This window comes from Mastacembelus armatus, chromosome 4, assembly GCF_900324485.2.
Source record: "Mastacembelus armatus chromosome 4, fMasArm1.2, whole genome shotgun sequence".
Classification (NCBI taxonomy): Eukaryota; Metazoa; Chordata; class Actinopteri; order Synbranchiformes; family Mastacembelidae; genus Mastacembelus; species Mastacembelus armatus.
The window spans coordinates 12,509,501-12,535,330 of record NC_046636.1 but is presented as its reverse complement, the minus strand read 5'-3'; the positions used below and the strand labels follow the sequence as shown (position 1 = coordinate 12,535,330).

Here is a 25,830-nt window from a genome sequence, read left to right as displayed (position 1 = left end):
TTCTTTCTTTAGCGTGTCAGGTCTGCATAACTCTTTGCAGCAATGTGTGCATAAACAATATTTAACAAGCTAAATAGGATGTAACTGCTAATAATATTTTTCCCAACACAGGACAGTGGGCCTCGAGGTGACCCCTGTTTTAGAGGGTATTAAATCAAGGTTATATACGCTTCCCTACTTTATTGTGAATATTTATTATTCACAATAACTACTTTGAAGTAGTTATTAAAAGATTTATATTATTAGATATCTAAAGGATATAGAGGGTTTTAAAGGAATATAAAAAAAGACGGACAAGCGGAAGAAGATGGATGGATGGAGAAAAAAAAGGGGGGAGGGGGGCGTGAGTAAAGGGGGAAATTCCTGTCAGATCAATGCTTCTCTACGCTCCAGTTCAGTGGGTGGCGGTAATGACCATAGTTGGCTTTCAAACCTGAAGAAGAAGACGTAGACACCGAAAATGTGTAAAGATGACTAAGGAAGCAAGAAATCATCCTTCAGTCAGTGAACAAGTCGGACAGAAAATTAACCGGCATGCATTTTGCTGCGATCGCAGATAATTGATTCTGCGCGGAATGAGCCTAATTTTAGCTTTGTCTTGTGACCTGCGAATGAGGAAGCTGTGGAACCAACACAGGTATTGTAACGCTACGTGTTTAATTTGCGACATTTGATAGTAAATTATTGTCATATGTTTCTAATATGGTCTGTTTACCAAAGTATTACAACGAAAACAGAATCGGGTAAATTTATTCAGAGCAACATTTGTTGTTAAGTGTCCACACCGGCATTTGAGCCATAGTGCTTAAAAACTTTGAGAGAGGCTACCGAAGAAAAATGGTGGTATGTGACTAAAGTTTAATTTAGGTGTAATCCAATGCTACAGTACTTCCTGGTAGCAGCTCAAAATGAAACATAAGAACATTATACAAGGAATACTTTTTAGGCTCATTATTATAACCTCATTGAAAGAGTGAGTGGTTTTATTTCAACATGCAGTGGCATTCATTCTAAACATAATGCAGGATATGTTTAAACTACAAATCGTTACAGTCCTCAACATCATATGCCATCTTTAATCATGACATTCCCTCTTTTGTCTTGCCATTTCCAGTTTATTCTTCTCACTAACATCCCATTGTATCATGAGGCTTGACAGGAGGTGATCGGATTTTAAAAACATGACAGTTGTGCTAATAGGCCTAGATTTTCTTGTGAACATCGATAAATCAATGTTGCACCTGCAGGTAGAGCTAAAAAAGCAACTTCCTCACAGATAACAAATTCAATGACTTAAAAAATGCAAAAATCTAATTAGCAAAAATACTAATAGATGTTATGAAAGATGAGATAAGCATTATTCATCCCTGAAGGGAAATTCAGGATAATAGTGGTCTCAGAGCAGGAGTGGTGTAGCTGTCTTTAAACCTTTTCTCAGAACGGGAAACCATGTGAAACATGATGGTGGAAATATTACACCTGAACAGAATTGGCTACACCAAAGAATCAACCAATGAAAAATACTGTTTGATTTAGATTTGCAGCCCACGTTATGTGTTTACTCTTGTAGCTTGATGTGCACCATATTTCACCTCAAACAGCAGATGAGTTAAATTTCACGCAAGTGAGTGAGGTTGCTCTGTCTAATTGCTAAGGTGCTTTATGTGTCTTAGGTTAGCAAGATCCATCATTTTGCAGGGATGACTGGTCGGGGCTTGACAAAGAAATGGCTATCTATTCCATTGCTGCTCCTGTGGACAGTGATCAAGATCTCTGGTCTGGACTGTTTTACTTATTTATAGTTGATTTGCCTTATAGTTATAATGGTAAAATTGTTAATAAATATATTTATATTATTTTATTATATTAATTCATATTACCTTTGTGATGCCAGCCTATATACTGTTGTTTCTGTGAGAATCTTGGCTTGATAAAGAAATGCTTCATTTTTGTATCTATCTGTCCTGCAGGGTCCAGAGTGTATTTGGTTGGTCCTTATCCTGATGTCACGCTTGAGGAATACTCTAATACCAACATCACAATTACTACAAGGTAACCTCACGGTAGACGCACAGTCTTAGATAAGTTGTATTAACATTATAGCAAAAAATATAAAATGCTTGAGAGTTAACTTAATGTGTTTTCAATAGTGAATCACAGCTGTGGCCAATATTGATTTAGTGTGCCTGCAATGCACACTATATATTATTCACCATACTTACTGCTCAGTGCTAGTCTTAAGTCCCATTCACTGCATTATAAATTTTGCTCTCAAAAGCAGAGATGAGGGTTATTTGTAAACTGCGACCACGGCTAGCTAAACACTAGCTAAACAAAAGCATATCATCGTGCTTGTTGAAGCCTTGAGACCCTGCTAGTGACAAAATCTTTTCACCATGTCTCATACTGTTCAAGCCCCGACACTTTCTGAGCCATGGGCTGTGTCCGAATATCCTTACTAGTCACTATATAGGGCCCTATATACAGTGGGTACGGAAAGTATTCAGACCCCTTTAAATTTTTCACTCTTTGTTTCATTGTAGCCATTTGCCAAAAGTTCATTTTATTTCTCATTAATGTACACTCAGCACCCCATCTTGACAGAAAAAAACAGAAATGTTGAAATTTTTGCAAATTTATTAAAAAAGAAAAACTGAAATATCACATGGTCATAAGTATTCAGACCCTTTGCAGTGACACTCATATTTAACTCACATGCTGTCCATTTCTTCTGATCCTCCTTGAGATGGTTCTGCTCCTTCATTGGAGTCCAGCTGTGTTTAATTAAACTGATTGGACTTGATTAGGAAAGGCACACACTAGTCTATATAAGACCTTACAGCTCACAGTGCATGTCAGAGCAAATGAGAGTCATGAGGTTGAAGGAACTGCCCAAGGAGCTCAGAGACAGAATTGTGGCAAGTCACAGATCTGGCCAAGGTTACAAACGAATTTCTGCAGCACTCAAGGTTCCTAATAGTACAGTGGCCTCCATAATCCTCAAATGGAAAAAGTTTGGGACGACCAGAACTCTTCCTAGACCTGGCTGTCCAGCCAAACTGAGCAATCGTGGGAGAAGAGCCTTGGTGAGAGAGGTAAAGAAGAACCCAAAGATCACTGTGGCTGAGCTCCAGAGATGCAGTAGGGAGATGGGAGAAAGTTCCACAAAGTCAACTATCACTGCAGCCCTCCACCAGTTGGGGCTTTATGGCAGAGTGGCCCGACGGAAGCCTCTCCTCAGTGCAAGACACATGAAAGCCTGCATAGAGTTTGCCAAAAAACACATGAAGGACTCCCAGACTATGAGAAATAAGATTCTCTGGTCTGATGAGACCAAGGTTGAACTTTTTGGCGTTAATTCTAAGCGGTATGTGTGGAGAAAACCAGGCACTGCTCATCACCTGCCCAATACAATCCCTACAGTGAAACATGGTGGTGGGAGCATCATGTTGTGGGGGTGTTTTTCAGCTGCAGGGACAGGACGACTGGTTGCAATTGAAGGAAAGATGAATGCGGCCAAGTCCAGAGATATCCTAGAAGAAAACCTCTTCCAGAGTGCTCAGGACCTCAGACTGGGCCGAAGGTTCACCTTTCAACAGGACAATGACCCTAAGCACACAGCTAAAATAACAAAGGAGTGGCTTCGGAACAACTCTGTGACCGTTCTTGACTGGCCCAGCCAGAGCCCTGACCTAAACCCAATTGAGCATCTCTGGAGAGACCTGAAAATGGCTGTCCACCAACGTTCACCATCCAACCTGACAGAACTGGAGAGGATCTGCAAGGAAGAATGGCAGAGGATCCCCAAATCCAGATGTGAAAAACTTGTTGCATCATTCCCAAGAAGACTTATGGCTGTACTAGCTCAAAAGGGTGCTTCTACTCAATACGGACCACAGGGTCTGAATACTTATGACCATGTGATATTTCAGTCTTTCTTTTTTAATAAATTTGCAAAAATTTCTACATTTCTGTTTTTTTCTGTCAAGATGGGGTGCTGAGTGTACATTAATGAGAAATAAGATTAACTTTTTTGATTTTGGCAAATGGCTGCAATGACACAAAAAGTGAAAAATGTAAAGTGGTCTGAATACTTTCCGTACCCACTGTAACTGATTTAAGTCATACTTCACCAATAGAAGCTTCACTGTTAATATCGGTAACTATTCATCTTCAGCCTCTCTTCACAACTATTGACAATGGTTTCAGCCCTTCAACTTTGACCATAAAAATCCTTGGGGTGATATTTGGTAGTGACTTGAAATTTGAGGAACAGAATCAGAATTAATTCAGTTGTGAAATCAAGCTTCTTCCACCTGAGTTTGCTAGGCAAGCATGTCATTTCTCTCTTTTGAAGATTTTGAAACAGCGATTCATGCGTTTATTAGTTCTAGACTTGAATATTGCAATGCCCTCTACTCTGGTGTCAGTCATTTGCCCTGTTCTCGTCTTCAAATTGTTCAGAATGTAGCTTCTCGATTTTTAGCAAATTCATGTAAACTTGAGCATACAATGTTAGCCTTCATACCACTGTGGTAAACGAAGCACTGCAGAGGAAACAGGAGCAAATGGGCATGGTAACCTGGCTTATACGGTCATGTAAAATATGATGCAACTCTTTGTGAGATGTTAGATTGTCTGGTGGAGCAATGTTGGGCTATTGTTGCTGTCCTGTTGGATCAAACCATAACAAAGCTTCAAGATGCTAGGATCCTTGAGGAGGAATACTGGTAGCTTATGGAGAACACGCAGCCTGTTTTCGGCAGTCTGCCACCATGGTCATGTCTGCAGTGAAAGACATCTTAATTTCAAACATTTATCCCATAACCTTCAGCCTCATCAACACCCACCTCATGCACAAAGAAGGAGATGAGCCCAAAATCAGGGAACTCAAGGAAAAAGTGCAGTCATCTTTGAGCAACCGCATGAAGGTATGCCAGCTGACTTGATGTCCATAATATAATAATAGTGATGGGACTGGACAGAATTTACATAAAAGTATCTTATCTGTATTCCCTATGAAGAGAGGATTTTTTTCTGACAATTGATTTAAGGCTAACTTATTGTATAGGTTCGGTGTGATGAGTTGTTGTCATCCACCCCAATGATTGCATCAATGCTGGACCCTTGTTATAAACACTTGGGTTTTCTTACACCAATGTAGAGGTTGGTGCCAAATGTGAAACTGGTTAAACTGGAGTTGGCAGTGGAGGCGAGACAGGCAGCTATCCCACAGGCTGAGGGAAATAAGGCAGCACTGTCTCCCTCAGAGGAAGAGAGGGTAAACACTGGCACTGCAGCCATGCAGGGTTCTGCTATGGTATTACTCCTTGGGGACACTTGCATTGAAATAAGTTCAGAACTTTGAGAGAGATTTCCCCCATCCCTTGATTGAAGCCTTATTGACTGGTAGAAAGTGAATGGAGTCAGGTTCCCCAGGCTGGAAAAGTTAGCACGTCTGTTGCATCCCTGCAACTTTGGTGCAGGTGTTTTCTGCTGCCTGACTGACTGTCACTAGGCTGCATTCGCATCTCAGCCCTGAGTGTGTTGATATGCTCCTATTTCTGAACAAAAATAGAGTTAAGGATATGTTGTTTGGTTACAATTGTTTTGGGTATTGAACATAAAACGTTTTAGTTCAGTGCCATTTTTTTCTCTTGTTTAGGCCAAAGGAGCAGCTTGCATATGATTGTATGTGTTGAAAAACAGTTTCTCAGAATAAAGGTTTCATTGTGGGTAAAAATGCTTTCTTTGGTGTTTTCTGTCATCAGGAAATAATAGCTAAAAAGTAATGATTAGTCTACAAACGATTATTAATTTTCCCGAAGTTCAATTTCCTCAAATGCCCATACTTAGTTACAGCACTGTCAGCACAACTGTACTGAAGCAGCTGTTGGGATCTTACTGTTCTTGTCAGCTGTCATGATCAGTGCTCTTCTGATTGGATTTTTTCTGTATTTTTCTAGCTCCTCTGTTAACCAATCAGCTGTGATTCAGTTAAATGTCACCTACAGCTCCAAGTTGAACTACTCATCTGTAATCACAGTGCCTGAACAGGTAACATGAAAATAAAATTCACTGCTTGTTACTATTTACTACATAATAATAATAAGTAGCTTCTCTTGTGTGAGTTTGGAGGTGTCAATGAATTTTGCACCAGCTATAATGTTTATTTCATTGTAGCTCTACAAAATTGTTGACTGAAAAATTCATAAAGTTCTTCTTCCCCTGAAGTTTTTCTTGTTTTTGTTCAGGTGTTGCTACCAGTGGAGGCAACCTCAATCAATTTCATTGTGACAGCACATGATGTTGGTCAGGTGACCACATACCTGCTTAGCAATAACACAGACCTCAAAAGGTGTGTATTGATACTGTAATGAACATAAATGTGTTTCTAATGTGGTTTATGAAATATTACTATCAAAACCCATCTTCATTCTTTCGGGGCAGATCCTTTGAGCGTGGATCGACCATTCAGTTAATAAGCAATACAAAACAACACTCTTTAATCTGAGTAAGAGTTCTCCGATTCAGTGACAATTTTACTGTGCAAAATAAACATCAGTGATGCCAGTCGCAGATATAATTTAAAGATTTATTCAACTATTTACACGGTAGGGGAAACAGGGAGAACTGAACATCGCTTAAAATATTTAATTGCAATTAATCGCATGATTGTCATGAATTAACTTGTGATTAATCACAACTTAATCTCACATTTTTCTGTTCTAAGTGTACCTTAAACTAATACTTTTCAAATTTTTAATACTCTAATCAACATAGGCATGGACAAACACGGATGCTTTATGCAAATGTATGTTTATTATTAGTGAAAATACCCTCAACATACAGCATAAAGAACATAGACATGTTTCAAAGACGGTAGATATGTTTTTCAAAGAACTTGTTCATGACTATTGGAAAAAAAGAACAGGAAAAAAGTTCCCATTATTTTCTTTCTTTGCACTGAGCCAGTTGCTCAAACAGTGAAGTCAACTTAATTCACATCGACAATAAACGCAGACAACTTTTGTCTTGTCAACAGAACCATCAGACATTGTTTTGTAAATGAATTTACCGTTCAGAAGACCTTTTTCTTTCTCCATTTCTGTTTGCTGCTGCACTCTTCACTGTCTATGGCTGCATTTTTGATTTCTCCTGCTACGGGCAGGGCCACGGGTCAAACAGGAAATGCGCGCTGCATTAATCGTGCGTTAATAAAATTAGACCCGAATTTTGGGCCAAGCCGAAATGAGACGGTCCAGTCTTATTTATTTATTTGGATCCCCATTAGCCTGTACCAAGGTAGTGGCTACTCTTCCTGAGGTCCCTACAAGCAAATATTACATTACCATACAAAACTACAAAATTCTACAACAATAAAAGTAATCAGTTATAAAATTCGTCACATCTTAGTGCATAATATAATAATAAAACGTAACTTAGAACAAAATGATAATTATAATCATAATCATAATAAAAATTAAAAACATGCAATGCAGCTCAAAACATTACACAACCAAAACTGTACATAACATAAAAGTAACCAAATCCCACTCAGAGACAACACTAGATCCCAAAATTCATTCAAGTAATAATAATCAACTGTTTTCTGTATATTGTGCCATTAAGTATTTCTTTGACTTTTTAGAACAAATTTTACTAATTGAAAGATATATGATATCCATAGGCAGATCATTCCATATTTTCATTCCTCTATACAGAGCAGTTCGTTTCTTTGCATTGGTTTTTAGAACAGGAAGTAAAAAACATCCTTTTGATGCATGCCTGGTGTTAAAATTGTGACTATTGCTACTATATAAAAGTTGACTGTACAGAACATTAGGGACTCTAGACACAGAAATATATTGGCTATTGGGGGGGGGGGGGGGTATTGGGGGGATTGGGGGGGTCCTCAGACAGTCTAGGCCTATAGCAGCATAACTAAGGGATGGTTCAGGGTTGCCTGAAGCCAGCCCTAACTATATGCTTTGTCAAAGAGGAAGGTGTTAAGTCTAGCCTTAAAAGTACAGAGAGTGTCTGCCTCCTGAACCCAGGCTGGGAGCTGGTTCCACAGGAGAGGAGCTTGATAGCTTAAAGGCTCTGCCTCCCAGTCTGATTTTGGAAACTCTGGGAACCACAAGTAGACCTGCACTCTGAGAGCAAAGTGGTCTATTGGGATAATATGGTACTATGAGGTCTTTAAGGTATGAAGGAGCTTGATCATGAAGGGATTTGTATGTGAGGAGAAGGATTTTAAATTCTATTCTGAGCCAATAAAGAGAAGCCAATATAGGAGAAATATGATCTCTCTTGCTAGTTCCTGTCAGGACTCTGGCTGTGACATTCTGAATTAATTGGAGGCTTTTTATGGAGATATTGGGACATCCAGATAGTAATGAGTTACAGTAATCTAGCCTTGAGGTAACAAATGCATGGACTAGTTTTTCTGCATCATTTTGAGACAGGATGTTCCTAATTTTGGAAATGTTGGTGAAAGAAGGCAGTTCTAGAGATTTGTTTTATGTCCAAATATAATGACTTCTGTTTTCTGTGAGTTTAAAAGTAAAAAGTTACTGGTCATCCAGGCCTTTATGTCAGTTAGACAGGCTTGAAGTCTGGTTAACTGGTTTGTGTTAACAGGTTTAATAGATAGATATAACTGAGTGTCATCTGCATAGCAGTGGTAATCAATAGAGTGCTTCCTAATGACATATCCTAAAGGAAGCATGTACAGGGTGAACAGAATCGGTCCTAGCACAGAGCCTTGTGGAACTCCATAACTAACTTTTGTTCGTGTGGAAGGTTCATCATGGACATGAACAAACTGGAATCTGTCCAATAAATAGGATTGGAACCATTTTAATGCTGTTCCTCTGATACCAGTCACATGCTCCAGTCTCTGTAATAAGATGTTGTGGTCAATGGTGTCGAATGCAGCACTAAGGTCTAGGAGGACAAGTATAGAAACAAGTCCATTATCTGAGGCTAAGAGAAGATCGTTGGTAACTTTTAACAGTGCTGTTTCTGTACTATGATGTGCTCTAAATCCTGATTGAAAATCTTCAAATAGTTCATTCCTGTGTAAGTGGTCTGATAGCTGCTTAGCAGTACATAGCCTGATACTAGAGATAAATTTACCAAGTCTAATAAAGATGAGTTCATTAATGGCAGGGTGTCTTTAAGCAGTCTAGTCGGGATGGGGTCTAAGAGACACGTTGATGATTTTGATGAAGCAACTACTGATGTAAGATCTATGGGAGAGAAGCAGTCTAAACATAACTGAGGTTCTACAGATGATTCAAGAGCTACTGTAGTAGAAGATGTATTTATTGCAGGTATAGGAGCATCTGCTGAATTTTATTTCTAATAGTTGTGATTTTATTTGTAAAGAAACTCATAAATTCATCACTGCTGAGAGCTAAGGGAACACTGGGCTCAACAGAGCTGTGACTTTTTGTCAGCCTGGCTACAGTGCTGAAAAGAAACCTGGGATTGTTCTTATTTTCCTCTATTAGTGATGAATAGTTTGCAGTTCTGGCTTTACGGAGAGCTTTTTTATATGTTAGTAGACTGTTTTTCCAGGCTAGAAAAATTTCCTCTAAGTTTGTGGAACGCCACTTTCTTTCCAGCCTTCATGATGCCTGCTTTAAGATACGAATATGTAAATTATACCATGGGGCTAGTCTTCTCTGATTCACTAACTTCTTTTTCAGAGGGGCCACAGTATCAAGCGTTTCACGCAGTGAGGTTACAGCGCTGTCAACAATATGATCAAATTGGTAGGGAGTGGGATTGAAGCAGCTGCTCTCCACTATGTTTATACTTGGCATAGATGTAAATAAAGATGGAATCATTTTCTTAAATTTATTAACAGCGTTATTGGATAAACATCTGCTGTAGTGGAATTTTCTTCCAAACGCTGCATGATCCATCATTTTAAATTCAAAAGTTATTAAAGAATGATCTGACAAAACAGGATTTGGGGGAAAAACTATTAGATGTTCAATTTCGATGCCATAGGTCAGATCAAGGGTGTGATTGAAACAGTGGGTGGGTTTATTAACATTTTGAATGAAACCAATTGAATCTAATATAGAATTAAATGCAATGCTGAGGCTGTTATTTTCAACATCTACATGAATGTTAAAATCTCCCACTATAATGACTTTATCTGATCTAAGCACTAAATCAGACAGGAAGTCAGGGAATTCAGTTAAAAACTCTGAGTAAGGGACAGGTGGACGGTACACAATGACAAGTAGAACTGGTTTTTGTGTTTTCCAGTTTGGATGTGAGAGACTAAGAGTGAGGCTCTCAAATGAGTTATAACTATTCTGAGGATGAAAGTTTAATAATAAGTTTGAGTGGAAGATTGTAGCTACTCCTCCACCTCGACCTGTGCTTCGAGGAACATGATAATTTTTATGACTGAGGGGGGTTGATTCATTCAGACTGACATATTCATCCTGCTGTAACCAGGTTTCAGTAAGATAAAGTAGGTCAATTTGGTGATCAGTTATCAAATCATTTATTAACAGAGATTTAGATGAAAGAGACCTGATATTTAATAATCCACATTTGACAGTTCTGTTTTTCTATTCAATAAAAGGAGTGGTCTTAATTTTTATTAAGTTTTTATGAATAACTCCTTTTCTGTTAACTTTTGATTTATTTGATTTATATGTTCGAGGGGCAGACACAGTCTCTATGTGGTTTGAGGGGGGCGGCGGCTCTAAGGAAACTGCAGAGAGGCGTTTTAGACTGAGTCTCTGCATCCCGGTCCACACCCTGGATTGTCAGGCTTTAGGTCGGCTAATGAACTCGGCCAAATTTCTAGAGATGAGAGCCGCACCATTCAAAGTGGGATGGATGCCATCTCTCGCTACCAGACCGGGTTTTCCCCAGAAAGTGGCCCAATTGTCTATGAAACCCACATTTTCTGGACACCACCTAGACAACCAGCGACGGAACGACGACATGCGGCTAAACATGTCATCGCTGGTCAGATTGGGGAGGGGTCCAGAGAAATCTACGGAGTCCGACATTAATTTAGCAAAGTTACACACCGACTCAACATTAATTTTAGTGACCTCCAATTGGTGTAATTGGGTGTCATTGCTGCCGACGTGAATAACAATTTTTCCATATCTATCTAGTATAACGCCAAGAAGTCTTAATTTCCTCTACTTGTTCAATAGGTACACTCTTTACCGACAGATTATCTGTGGTTTGAATTTTGAGTTTAGAATTTGATCCAAATACAACACTTTTAGTTTTTGTCAAATTTAGAACTAACTTATTGTTCCATGCCCATTTTACAACCAGTTGTAATTCCTCATCCAAGGAAGTAGGCAGTTCTTCAATTGACATTGCTGGTAAATGTGATGTATCATCTGCATACATGACTATTTTAGCATGTTTTAATGCAAAAGGTAGGTCATTGGTGAAAATAGAAAATAATAATGGTCCTAAGCAACTTCCTTGAGGCACACCACACTGTAACTCTTTCACATTTGAATAAATTCCATTATAAAATACACATTGTCTCCTATTAGACAGATAACTGTTAAACCAATGTACAGTGTGAGGAGTAAATTTGTAACATTTAAGTTTATCCAGCAATAATTTATGATCCAGTACATCAAAAGCGGCGCTAAAATCTAACATTACTGCACCTACTAAATTGTTATCATCAATTAGTTTTAAGCAGTCATCTGTCATCTGTGTTAAAGCTGTTCCTGTTGAATGTCCCTTACGATATGCATGCTGAAAATCAGAAAATAAGTTGTGTTCTTTAAAAAAGGCTAGTATTTGCTTGCTAACTATCTTTTCTAATACTTTACTAAGAGCTGGTAACAAACTTATTGGTCGACTGTTAGCACCACTTAAACCCAGAGCAACATTTTTCTGTAGACGAATAACCTTTGCTTCTTTCCATGCTAAAGGAAAAACCCCTGTTTCAATACTGGTGTTAAAGATGTGGCAAACTGGTCCCGCCAAACAGCTGGCTGCCAATTTCAGAAGCTTTCCATGATCGATCCCCACTGGTTTAACGATGTTTATAGTTGATAACATTTGTTCCACTTGTTTTACATTTATCCTGTTCAATTCAAAACACAGAGCTGGCTTATCACTCATAATTTTTTCAATTAAACTTTCATGTGATATGATGTTATCAACAGATAACATTTCTTCTCTTAATTTATCAACTTTATTTATGAAAAAATCATTAAAATAATTTGCAATTTCATATGGTTTAGTTAGAAATTAATCACCTGTATCAATAAAAGATGGAATTTGACTTGCCAATTATTTCATTGAGGATACTCCACAATTTTTTACCATCGTATTTGCACTCATTTAATTTTTGTTACTTGATTTCTCAATTTACAGTAGTCCACCTTGTTCCCAGTCCTGTTTGCAGTACCCCTTGCCACATCTCTCTCAACCATAATACTTTTAAGCTCACTGTCAATCCATGGTTCCCTGACATTCTTTACTGTATATTTCCTCATAGGTGCATGTTTGTCCACCAAAGGGTAAAATAATTTTTCAAAAGCTGCAAAAGCATCATCAGGATGATCAGCATTGTAAACATCCAACCAACAAACATTATTTACATCTGTACAAAAAGATTCTTGACGGAATCTCTTATATGATCTTTTATAGATTACTTTTGGTTTCCCTTTCGGGACCTTTGCTTTTCTGGTAATGGCTATTATATTATGATCGCAACATCCAGTTGAAACAGCTACACCCTTTGAGCACATTTCCTCAGCATTTGTAAAAATATGATCTATACAAGTAGATGTTCTCTCACCAAAACTATTCATATAGACTCTTGTTGGTTGGTTAATAACTTGTGTTAAATTATATGCATTAATTACATTCACAACTTTACGCTTTAGTGGAGGGACAACCAGTTAATGTTAAAATCACCCATGAGATAAATTTAATTTGCCATATCACAAACATTGTCAATCATATCACACAATTCACTTAAATAACAGCTGTTCGCACAGGGTGGTCTATAGCAGCAACCACCCAACGATGATTTAGTAAAAGGTAACTGTATTTGTAGCCACAAAGCCTCCACATCAGCAGGCATTAGGTCTTGTTTTATTTTCACTGGGATATGATTTTGAATATATATGGCAACCCCCTCTCCATGCCTATTCCTATCCTTCCTATAGATCTTATAACCCTTTATATTCACTACATGATCTGCAAATGATTGATCAAGATGTGTTTCCGTAACTGCTAAAACATGAATATTATTTGTAATCAATACATCTGTTATTTCAGCATGTTTATTCCTAAGACTACAAATATTAATATGAGCTAATTTCAGTCCCTTCTTGGGTAACTTTATAAGTACTGATTTCATTTGTTTAACCCTCTGGGGTCTGAGGGCGTTTTTGGGGCCTGGACAAATTTTGACGTCCTGACATTTGTGCTTTTTTCAGTGTCTTTTAAACATATTAATGTCTAAAATCTGATAACACTGTAATCAGCACAAAATTGGCTACAATAATATGTGAGCAGCAAGTTTATACATGATTGTGTTTTTGAGAAAAAAGTGTTTATGCATGGTTAGTGAAAAACTACAATTTTTTACTCACTGAAATAACCATACCATAAAACACAAACAGAACATTGGTTCACAAGACTTTGGAGACCTGCATGTTGTAGGCTAAAGTGTTTACTTCAGAGTGCTGTGAATGTCATCTTGTTCACACATTCATAGTAAACAATACACTGATTTAAATTTTCTAAGACACTTTTTGTCCAGAAAGGCCATATGCAAGAGGGTGCGTCTGAGGATGAATAGTCATGTGATTTACCTGAGAACACAAAAGACGCACTGAACGACCAGACAAAGACGCGCATAATGGGCCTTTCAGTCAATGTAGATGGGACGGATTAGTGCAGCACAATACAAAACAATGAGGAGCCAAACGATCCTCATTTGAGTTAAAATCAGTGTTTTTACTCTGAGGACAAACTAAACTATTTGTCTCTGTGTGGAATACAAGAAGCGCTTCTTCACGTGCGTAACGCGCCATCATCCAAACACGCCGAAAAAGTAAGTAAATTCTGTGATGAAGTTTGATATTTTGTGTCATTTCTCGGGGGTGTGCACATGGTTACCTGGTTCACCTGAGATTATGTGAACATGTGAACAGTGGACAGTGTACAAGGGGGGACCGCATTACCTGTAATGAGGTGAGACAGGAAAAATGGACTTCTCCTTACGTTCATACGGATTAACATTTCAAGCTTTCTAGCCATATAATTCTTATTTTTATGAGCCAAGTATTCGCTGAGATTCTGGTTGTTTTATTTACGCGTCTGTGAAGAGAAATGGCAGAGACAGAAAAGTCCGAGAGCGCACCCTGTCGGCTTTCTTTATTTAAAAAAAGCACAACGTTTTGATGTTATTATGATGGTATACCACTAAAACTAGACCCTTTACAGATTTGAATGATATACTTCTTTTATCTGTACGATCAGAATTGACGGAGTAATTTAAGTTTGTTTCGGCCTTATCAGGAAAAGATGCGTCAAAACGCGCCGGCACGTGCGTCGACCCCAGAGGGTTAAAATTTCTCAAACTCACTGGAGGAAGACAAAAACATGAATGCCTACTTTGATTTCACACTGTTACCATTTTTAGCTTTTAGCGTTTTTACTGTGGGTAATTGTATTTTCATGGTGACCGCCTCACCGCTTGCATCGACTATGTTCGTTTCTGTCACCTTTCGAAAAGAAACTTGGGATATACTGGGCTGGAAGGTTACATCAGATACAGCCTTCGTTTATCTGATGTAATCGTTTAAATGAAGGCTGTATCTGATGTAACCTTGTAAATGGGACAACCTTGTTATGGCACTGTGCAATTGGCCTTCAAATGTAGCATTTGAAGGATGCAGCCCCTGAATTGGGTCGCAGCTAAAAATTATTGTTAATTATAAATAATTTTGAATAACATAAAACCACTGAAGTAACCACTAATAAAACTTTAGTCACTTTTATGCATGGATCCACGTGGAAAAGCATGCAGAATTTTTTTTTGTATGTAAAACAGTTCAGTAATCTCATGTCATGCATGGCAATGGAGCTAGCACAAATCAGATTAGTTATCTTACAGAATACCTGGGAATGTTTGATGGGATGTATTATCAATATATAGTGCTTTTATGCTCTGTATGCAAAAATTTCATGAAAATACACATTTAAAAGCTACTTTATCAATATGCTATTACAGATATGACAGTATTATGGTGCAACATCACAGTTGGATTTTTTTGTGCCTGTGTATCTGTGTCTCTTTCCTTTAGTTTGCCTGTCAGGATCCGCTTTATGGTTGTCCATAGCAACATCCTGTCAGTAATCAGTCAGGTTATTGGATGGATTTATTTTCTGGCCTGGTCAGTGTCCTTCTATCCACAAGTCTGGGAAAACTGGAGGAGGAAAAGGTAGGTGTTTTTCTTTACTTCTAACATGGTGTTTTTTAATACTTTCAACCACACAGTGTATGCATGTAGTATTTTGAGCATTGCGTTTTTTAATTTTTTAAAAAGGACGTTTGTCTGTATACCAGTCAAAAGTCTGGAGTCATTTTTCCACATTAAATTTTTTCATTTAACCAGTTCAACTCCAGTGGTTAATACTAGATGGTAAAAACCAAAGTGTTAAACAACCAGAGGTTTAAAAAAGGCTTAAAAAAATAATGCAAATTTCAGTGATCGGCTTACTTACATCTTTTCTTTAGCAGTAATAAGTAAGTTATCCCATCTTTTGTGTTTAGTACTTAAACTGTCTGTAAGGGCAATGTGTGGATATGGCTGTGTTACTCTATCCTTTAATTGGACAATACACCACAGTAGCAGCAAGTAGTACTTATTATGCTATTTTAATTTGTAAGGAAAAGGCCATTAACAATGGAAGTCAGGATAATGACCCAAAACAAATTTCAGGGTAATTCAATTCAGTTCAATTCAATTTTATTTGTATAGCGCCAAATCACAATACAAATCATCTCAAGGCACTTTACAAAAACAAAAAACCCACCAAATCCCTTATGAGCAAGCACTTGGCGACAGTGGAGAGGAAAAACTCCCTTTAACGGAAGAATAAACCTCCAGCAGAACCGGGCTCAATTTGGACGGCCATCTGCCTCGACCGGTTGGGGTGAGTGGATAGAGGAGAGAGAAAAGAACAGCAACAATAAACAACAAATAGACACTGCAGGTTGGTGGGGCCAGTAACTGCACATCAGCAATATACAGCTCCAGGACCGGGGGCACCTGTAGAAGGTATAGAGAGAGAACAGAGACAGAGGGAGAGAGCAAAAACTAGGGGAGAGAGAAAGCACAAGGTTAGTGACATTCAGTGGTGGAATATACATGTGAGCGGGGAGGAGGGGAGGGGAAGGGAAGGAAGAGGAGGGTTGGGGTAGGGTAGGGGAGCTTAGTGCACCGATGGTCCTCAGGCAGTCTAGGCCTATAGCAGCATAACTAAGGGATGATTCAGGGTTACCTGAAGCCAGCCCTAACTATACGCTTTGTCAAAAAGGAATGTTTTAAGTCTAGCCTTAAAAGTACAGAGAGTGTCTGCCTCCTGAACCCAGACTAGGAGCTGGTTCCACAGGAGAGGAGCTTGATAGCTAAAGGCTCTGCCTCCCATTCTACTTTTGGAAACTCTGGGAACCACAAGTAGACCTGCACCCTGAGAGCAAAGTGGTCTATTGGGATAATATGGTACTATGAGGTACTATAAGAATAGAGCAATGAATAGAGAATGGTCAGCCTCAGTGACATGTCTTTCTTTTAGATTATGCTGTACTGAATAATACTAAAGTTTTTTTTTTTGTTTGTTTGTTTGTTTTTTTTTTTAAGTGTTGTAGGTCTCAACTTTGACTTCCTGGCTCTCAACCTAACTGGCTTTATCGCTTACAGTGTCTTCAATATTGGGCTGCTTTGGGTGCCATATATAAAGGTATTTTCCTCCTTCCTTTAAAATGGCACACTGATTTTTTTTTTTTTTTTTTTTTTTTTTTTTTTTTAAAAGTAAAAAACAAATATGACATGACAATATTCATACAAACAACTAATTAAAAACAGAAACGCACATATCAACAAAAAAAGGCAGCACTGGCAAATCTATTTTGATCATTTCTATGTATGTGTGTGCATGCGTGCTGATTTGTTCGTGGTTCAAGAGCACTCCACTTTTTATACATATGGTGTCAGTCAATGTTTTGAGCCTGGAGAAAGGGAATTGCTAATGTTGTAATAGTCATAATGTCATAGACAACTGTACTAGAGCGGTCAGGTACACACAAATTTTCTGTGAGCCTTACATTAGTAGATTAAAAATGGACATGAACAAACGAATTGTTCCAAGCTTCAAGAAAACTAAGCTATCTTGCTTAGGGGTGCTCCGATCAATTGGCGACCTCATCGATATCGGCCGATTTGCATACTATCGGAATCTGAGTCATTTCAGCCGATCAAGCGAGCCAATCATATGACGCAAAACGTAGATCCACAGCTGAAATGCTGTCGCAACTTTGAAAGTTTTTCCATATGTCGAACAGTGACAGTAAATTTGAGTGCACGAGCCTACCTCTGTGCACCGTGCACAAGTGTAGATAGTGAGCAAATTATGCATGTATTACTATTTTATTTTACAAAATAGTTTGTCTATTCTGCTGGAAGGTACATTAATTGTGCAACTTAGTTGAGTCTCTCGACAGTGTAATGTTGCATATTCTGACAATAAAAAAGTTGTTAATTTATGATAGTCTCTAATCTATTAATTTAATTATGCTTAATATACAGTGTTAAGCAAGCTTCAAGTTCAAATGGACATCGTATGATCATGATCGGTATCAGCAATACTGATTTCAGTCACTGGTCCCAAAAACCGTGATCAGAGCACCCCTGATCTTGCCCGATAAACTTCTGAACAGAAGAAACACTCATTGTGGGAGGCAACTATTTATAATTGTTTAAAAAGTTAAACAAGTCCACATTTTCCACATGGTAACTGTCAGTGTCAATATTGCCAATGCCAAGCTACCTGGATTTTTGTATCACTTGTGTTTTCATACTGAGACGCGATTTCACATTTTTGTCCCCATTTTATGATTTAAACTCAAGGTAATGGGGGAAAGCGTTTGTGTTAGTTAATTTACCATGATTTAGCCACAAATTATTTTGGGCATTTCTTATTGTATTTGTAATTACTATGTATTTATATTTACATGAAGTATTTAGGCCACTCACTTGTTTGCTGAAGATCTTGCCTTACTATTATCATTATGCTTGACTGTAGGCAAGACACATTTTTCTTTGTATTCCTCACCTGGTTGCTGCCAGACATGCTTGACACCATCTGAACCAAATAAGTTTATCTTGGTCTCATCAGACCACAGGACACGGTTCCAGTAATCCATGTCCTTAGTCTGCTTGTCTTCAGCAAACTGTTTGCAGGCATGACAGCCATGCAGACCAATTTGATGCAGTGTGCGGCATATGGTCTGAGCACTGACAGGCTGACCCCCCACCCCTTGAACCTCTGCAGCAATGCTGGCAGCACGTCTATTTCCCAAAAGACAACCTCTGGATATAACGATGAGCACATGCACTCAACTTCTTTGGTCGACCATGGCGAGGCCTGTTCTGAGTGGAACCTGTCTTGTTTAACCGCTGTATGGTCCTGGCCACCGTGCTGCAGCTCAGTTTCTGGGTCTTGGCAATCTTCTTATAGCCTAGGCAATCTTTATGTAGAGCAACAATTCTTTTTTTCAGATCCTCTGAGAGTTCTTTGCCATGAGGTGCCATGTTGAACTTCCAGTGACCAGTATGAGAGACAGAGCAATAACACCAAATTTAACACACCTGCTCCTCATTCACACCTGGTAAACACTAACGAGTCACATGACACTGGCTAATTGGGCCCAATTTGGACATTTCACTTAGGAGCGTACTCACTTTTGTTGCCAGCAGTTTAGACATTAATGGCTGTGTGTTGAGTTATTTTGAGGGAACAGCAGATTTATACTGTTATACAAGCTGTACACTCACTACTTTACATTGTAGCAAAGTGTCATTTCTTCAGTGTTGTCACATGAAAAGATATGATACTATTTACAAAAATGTGAGGGGTCACTTCTGTGAGATACTGTATATACACACCCGTTAAGTTGCTGTGTTCCTGCCTTTTAGGAAGAGTTTCTGAAGAGGAATCCAAATGGAATTAATCCTGTCAATGCGAATGATGTCTTCTTTAGCCTTCATGCTGTCCTACTTTGTTTGGTGTACATCAGCCAAGCTGTTCTCTATGAGGTATGTTTCTGCAATTCAGAGGAAATTGTGATGGAGTGGATGTTAAAATTTATTTAAAAAATAATAATATAATTTAGAAGAGGATAAAACAACAAAAGATGTTGAATTATTGCCCAAAATTGGGTAGTGCTCCTCCTTTTTACTAACAGTGCAGTATACTGCTTCATTTCTCTACTTCTGTCTTGAATGCTGATCAGGGATACATTGCATTCAAAAGCATATTTTTTTTGTTTTTATCATTTCTAATAGTTCTACATGGTGCATGCCACGATTAGAATAAACATTTTTTCTTTCTTCCGACCATCACTTTATTATGACTGTGTTGAATCATGAATCGTGTTCTACCAGCTTGTACTAGAAATACTGTTTGTTGATATTTGTGATTTTAGTTAAGATTTTATCACATTTAATGACCAATTTATGCAGAAAACTAGGAAACTGCCAACAATGCAAACAGACATTTCTTTTTCTCACAAGTGTATGTGGACAACATGGTAACGTGAAAATTAGCTTAGCCGCCTCTCATTTCTTTTGATCTTTGCTAAGATGTTTCTACACCTTGATTGTGTTTACTTGTGGTAAATTAAATTGATTGGACAGGATTTGGAAAGGCACACACCTCTCTATAGAAGGCCTCACAGCTGGCAATGCACATCAGAGCAAAAACCAAGCCATAAGGTCAAAGGAAATGCCTGGTGGAGTTCAGAGACAGGATTGTTATTAGGGATGGAGCTGGGAAAGGCTACAAATAATTTTTGCAACACTGAAGGTTCTCAGGAGCACAGTGACCTCAAATGGAAGAGGTTTAGCACAACGAGGATTCAATTCAATCCAATTTATTTGTATAGCGCCAAATCACAATACAAATCATCTCAAGGCACTTTACAAAAACTAAAAACCCAACAAATCCCTTATGAGTAAGCATTTGGCGACAGTGGAGAGGAAAAACTCCCTTTAACGGAAGAAAAAACCTCCAGCAGAACCAGCTGTGTGTGTGTGTGTGTGTGTGTGTGTGTGTGTGTGTGTGTGTGTGTGTGTGTGTGTGTGTGTGTGTGTGTGTGTGTGTGTGTGTGTGTGTGTGTGTGTGTGTGTGTGTGTGTGTGTGTGTGTGCATAATCCTCTATGTCATCTCTTACCAGAGGGGGGGTCAAAAGGTCTCCTGGACAGCCTTATGCTTGTTGCTGATTGGATGGACATTTGCCTTGGTCAGCTTGTTTCTTACTGTAGCCAAACAAATCACCTGGTTGGACTACCTCTACTACCTCTCCTACATTAAACTAGTAGTTACTCTGATTAAGTATGTGCCACAGGTAAGCTTTTGACATCTCTATGGAAATTTGGTAATATAGTAGTAGGACAGTGTAATGAATTTCAATACAGTAATCGTGTAGTAAATGCTGTCCTTGTTAGAATGTTGTGTGTTTTGAGACTGCATTCATGGTATTGTTGTTATTATTCTTCAAAATCTGGTAAATATAATACAGTGATTAAATACAACTGCACAAACTACAGCCTTGATTGCAAGTGAACAGATTTGACTGGCTCCCTGATAGTGTGAATTGTTAAAATTCTTGGACAGCTGTATTGAAATGCATTCAAATGTACACATTTCTGTATTTTTCTCCTCTCTGCGTATAGAAAATAAATTGTTCATCAGATCATTATTATGGATTGATCATTATAATGTTGGTGACATTCTGGCTGTTTTTCCAGGCATACATGAACTACAGGAGACAGAGTACTGAAGGGTGGAGTATCGGCAATGTTTTGCTCGATCTGACTGGTGGAATCCTTAGTATTCTGCAGATGATCTTACAGTCTTATAACAATGGTAACTACTGTATTTTATGCTATTTTTTATGGTATATTCTGTGCTGTTCTTCATTTACTATCATGTGTAGCATTTTGGCCAGTCAGTTTCCAAGTGTTAATGTCAATTACACATTTTAAACGAAATTAAGGGATGTATTTCTTTGACAGAGTTCTGTTCCATCACTAGTCTGAGTCCTTTGGGGATGTCCACTGGACTCAGCTTGTAGGTGTAAATACGTAAAAAGATGATCTATAATAGCAAGAAAAAGTTAAAGTTAATTTTTGGTATCACATGACTGAAACAGTTACGTGTTAAACGCGTCAAGAGAACAAACAGAGAATTTGTTTTTTAAAAATAAAACATCTTTCAGAGTGTGACTGTCAATAAAATGGAAAAATATAAATATTTTTCTGTGTGGCCCAGTACCAAATGGCCCACGGACGGGAATGGGCAGATGGGGACCACTGTCCTATCAGATAGTGAATCCTGTGTTACACCTGTGTTACCTGACCTGTGTCTGTTTGAGACATCAGCAAATATTTCTTACTGATGAGTTTCCCAAATGACTACAGCAGTGATGATGCTACATGTAATGTTTGTGGTGTAGGGTAAACATATTTTCTAAATTTATAGAGTTTAGATGTAAATTAAATTACCTTTAAGCACACACATTCCCTTTTAGGACAGGTGTGGAGCCAATAGACCACCCATGACCTATCAACCTTGACATTTAAAACCAAATATTTATTACAGATTGTCAATAAAAATATACAGTAATCATTTTATTTCAAGTAGATAAAATGGGCTTTCGTTAAGTTCAAAACTTAAGCACAAAGATTGCTGGAGGTCTGCAACTCTAAAACTTAAAAGCAGAGAAAATGCAGCTGAATAAAATAAGGGCTAACAGCTGAACTTAGTGTCCCACACCATTCCAAAAGCAAGGGATGTAACAGTATGGCTTTTTTCATGCCTGGTGGGGACCCACAGCAGCGCCCCTGTACGACTCTGCCCGTTGGGTTGTTACTAGCAACCGATCCTCAACTACACCATTGGGGCCCTGCCTTCCTTTGAACTCCTCTCAGGACTATATCCACTCATCCTACAGTGGTGTGAAAAAGTGTTGGCCCCCTTCCTGATTTCTTATTTTTTTGCATGTTTGTCACACTTTGTTTCAGATCATCAATGATGACTAAAAATGAAGGTTTTTATTATTAAGGGAAAACAAAATCCAAAACTACATGGCCCTGCGTGAAAAAGTGTTTGCCCCCTGTTAAAACTTAACTGTGGTTTATCACACCTGAGTTCAATTCCTCTAGCCACACCCAGGCCTGATTTCTTGATTGCAAACAGGTGTGACAAAGTGAAGTAGACCAAAAGATACTCAAAAGCTAGACATCATGCCGAGATCCAAATTGAGATCTATCAGTCTGGAAAAGGTTATAAAGCCATTTCTAAAAGCTTTCTGACTGCAGTGAACCACAGTGAGAGCCATTAATTTACAAATGGCGAAAACATGGAACAGTGGAGACCCTTCCCAGGGAGTGGCCGGCCGACCATAATTACCCCAAGACTGCAGCAACAACTCATCCAAGAGGTCACAAAAGACTCCACAACAACATCCAAAGAACTGCAGGCCTCACTTGCCTCAGTTAAGGTCACTGTTCATGACTCCACTATAAGAAAGAGACTGGGCAAAAATGGTCTGCATGGCAGAGTTGCAGTAATCAGGCCTGGGTGTGACTAGAGGATTTGAACTCAGGTGTGATAAACCACAGTTAAGTTATGTTTTAACATGGGGGCAAACACTTTTTCACACAGGGCCATGTAGTTTTGGATTTTGTTTTCCCTTGATAATAAAAACCTTCATTTAAAAACTGCATGATGTGTTTACTTGTTATCTTCGACTAATATTTAAATTTGTTTGATGATCTGAAACAAAGTGTGACAAACATGCAAAAAAATAAGAAATCAAGAAGGGGGCCAACACTTTTTCACACCACTGCATTTCCTTGTCCTACATCGCTTTCTGTGGGGACATTGGCCAGCTTCCTCGACACACAGACCTGTGTCTTATCCAGGAATTCATCTTATAGCACCTTCTTCGCAGCAATGGTATCCCCTGATTAACACAGGTCTTACAAGTTAGACAAACATTTTTTTTTTCAAATCAGATTCATATCTGATCTATGTGACTGTTGTCGGATTCATGTATTTTTTTATTTATTTTTTAAATGTCCCGCTCCTCATGTAACAGAACTTGTTTGTGCTAACTGCAATGTGTCTCTCCCCTCAGATGAGTGGAAGCTAATATTTGGTGATCCTACAAAGTTTGGTCTGGGCCTGTTCTCTGTGGTATTTGACATCATCTTCATGACTCAGCACTACTGTCTCTACAGAAGTCAAACAGAGTACGAAGTGATTACACAGCAAGAAGATTGATGCTGACTCAGCATTGCATGGATTATACCCCCTCAAAGTAGCACATTACTTATGCCAGTCAGTAATGGCATAAAACAGCAAATGAAGAAAAATAATGGTCATCATCATTAATTTCCATCATATGCTCTACTTTACAGCAAAATGTTCCTTTGCAGATTTTCAGAATTTCCTGTGTGCGCATAGTGGATTCTTATAAATATCTCTAAAACCATCATATTAAAAGTTTGTCTGAGAAAATGTCTGAGAAAAAGTAATATGAATTATGCAAACTGTTTTTATTAAATGCAGTATTATATTTAAACTAACAAATGTGACTTTTACAAGTCTGATGGTAACTGACACCTGACAAAATAAGATTGAAACAGTTTGAAATGCTGCTTCGAACAACTAAGCTAAAAAAGGCTTATGTCATAAATTAAATCATAGTATTTGTGAGGTAATAGATAAGTTTAATGTGTAGTCAGTTATTAGCCAATTTCACCTTATCACAGACCAGTATGTGTGTTTTGGGGACAAGTAAAAATGTAGAGTTATATTTGAGGAAGTGTGTCTTTGTATTCTGTCCACCTGAGGACACCAGCAAGTTTATGTTAGACACATGCACATTGTCCATGTCAAGTGACAATGGCTTTTGGAAAATTGATGTTCCATCCACGTTCCATCATCCTTTAAATTCTTCACATTCACTGCATGTACCCTTAGCCAACCTAACTATTAAATAGCTTTTGTGATATATGATATCTGCACACAGTCCAGTACAATACAGATGCATTAGACCTTTCTTGGTCTGCATTAATGTCTGTACTCATGTTCTTGTGGACTTGTAAAACATCAGTAAACCACGGGTTAAGTTCTGATCCAACTCAGAGTTCACCTTAGAGCCAAATATGGTCCAAACCTCTCAACCTCTTGCCCATTTTCAAGCCCGTTGTATAAAAACTATCAAGGACTAAAGGAACAGTAAAGAAATGGTCTGATGAGTCTCTACAATCCCCAAGACATCAATTTAAGACAAGACAGCTCTGTGAGTGGCAGGGAGAGGCTACTGATAACTTCACATCCTGCATTACAAATTATATCAATTTTTGTGTTGAGAACATTGTAGTCACCAAGCGGGTGCTGTGGTTCTCGAATTAAGCCCTGGGTCACATCTGAAACTAAAGTGCTTAGCCAGAAAAAGTTTTCAGGTCTAGAAACAGAAAAGATGAGCCTTAAGATCAAGAGGGGTAAAGACCTCAACGGGAGTGAAATGGAAGATTGCCTGCAGCAGCGCAATGTGTGAAAAATGGATCACTGGCAGAGCCAGAAATCATAGGTAAGATAGGCTTTGAAGGCTTTTATCTGGCCCCTGTAGTCCTTTTCCTATCCATTCTTGGCCCCCATCCCTTTGAGCTTGTCTCTGAGGATGATTGGTAATATGGTATTGAATGCACTTGAAAAGTCAAAGAACATGGTAGTCTTTTGATAGGTCTTATAGACTGTCCGAATATCCAGGTGGTCCCTAATGCCTCAGTCATTATGTAGTGCAGCACTATATAGTAGACTATATAGTGCACTCAATTAGCTAACAGTTTTTTACACTCACCTACTACTTTTTTCCAACGCCGATTATGATGTAGCACAGGCTGCTGGAGCATGTAGACATCACTTCCTGTTTCAAACTGAAATTATTATTTTAATAGTTTAGTGTTTCAGCTACAATCTTAAATCTACATTTATAACTTTCGGGCGTTTACGCCATTTTTTCATCCACGCAATGCATGACGGTCTATTCTGCCCATCTAATGACCATCGCTGTTCACCACTTTTTAAACTACTTTAAAATGCATTGTGGGAAATTTTAAGGGAACTACTTTTCATTTACTACTCATTCGAACACCACTACAAAAAGGCGTACTCACTATATGGGGCTTTCAGACACAGCCATAGTTTTCCTACCTGTGGGGCATAACTACTGACAACATTCAACATCACACCTTCAACTTCCAGCTTCAGACTCATCACCCTATCTGACACTCTCTTCACCTCCAGAACATTCCTAGCAAAATCCTCCTTCAGGATAACTCCTACTCCATTCCTCTTTCCATCCACACCATGATAAAACAGCTTGAACCATGCTCCTAATCTATAGGCCTTGCTACCTTTCCACCTGGTCTCCTGAACACACAAGATATCCACCTTTCTTCTCTCCATCATATCAGCCAACTCTCTAGTTTTCCC

At 38.5% G+C, this 25,830-nt stretch overlaps 1 protein-coding gene across 3 annotated transcripts; it reads left to right on the top strand.

The window, feature by feature from the left end:
* Positions 1-423: 423 nt before the first annotated feature.
* Positions 424-24,507, top strand: ctns (cystinosin, lysosomal cystine transporter). 3 transcript variants are annotated; one of them, XM_026323486.2, is made up of 11 exons: positions 424-637; positions 1,674-1,776; positions 1,971-2,052; positions 5,967-6,057; positions 6,255-6,358; positions 15,345-15,482; positions 16,905-17,004; positions 19,239-19,358; positions 20,498-20,668; positions 21,072-21,189; positions 23,465-24,507. In XM_026323486.2, exons 2-11 carry the CDS (start codon positions 1,701-1,703, stop codon positions 23,608-23,610), a joined length of 1,146 nt encoding a protein of 381 aa, XP_026179271.1. In that variant the 5' UTR covers positions 424-637; positions 1,674-1,700; the 3' UTR covers positions 23,611-24,507. The 3 variants fall into 3 exon arrangements, with proteins under 3 accessions (XP_026179271.1, XP_026179272.1, XP_026179270.1); XM_026323485.2 differs by lacking the exon at positions 424-637 and adding an exon at positions 659-843; XM_026323487.1 differs by lacking the exons at positions 424-637; positions 5,967-6,057; positions 6,255-6,358 and adding an exon at positions 654-843.
* The last annotated feature ends 1,323 nt before the right edge of the window (positions 24,508-25,830 follow it).

Bases quoted from the DNA above. Each gene is read 5' to 3' on its own strand.
- ctns (XM_026323485.2), top strand. The intron at 15,483-16,904 runs GTAGGTGTTTTT...TTTTTTTTTAAG, and splicing joins GAAAACTGGAGGAGGAAAAG to TGTTGTAGGTCTCAACTTTG. The intron at 19,359-20,497 runs GTATGTTTCTGC...ATCTCTTACCAG, and splicing joins GCCAAGCTGTTCTCTATGAG to AGGGGGGGTCAAAAGGTCTC.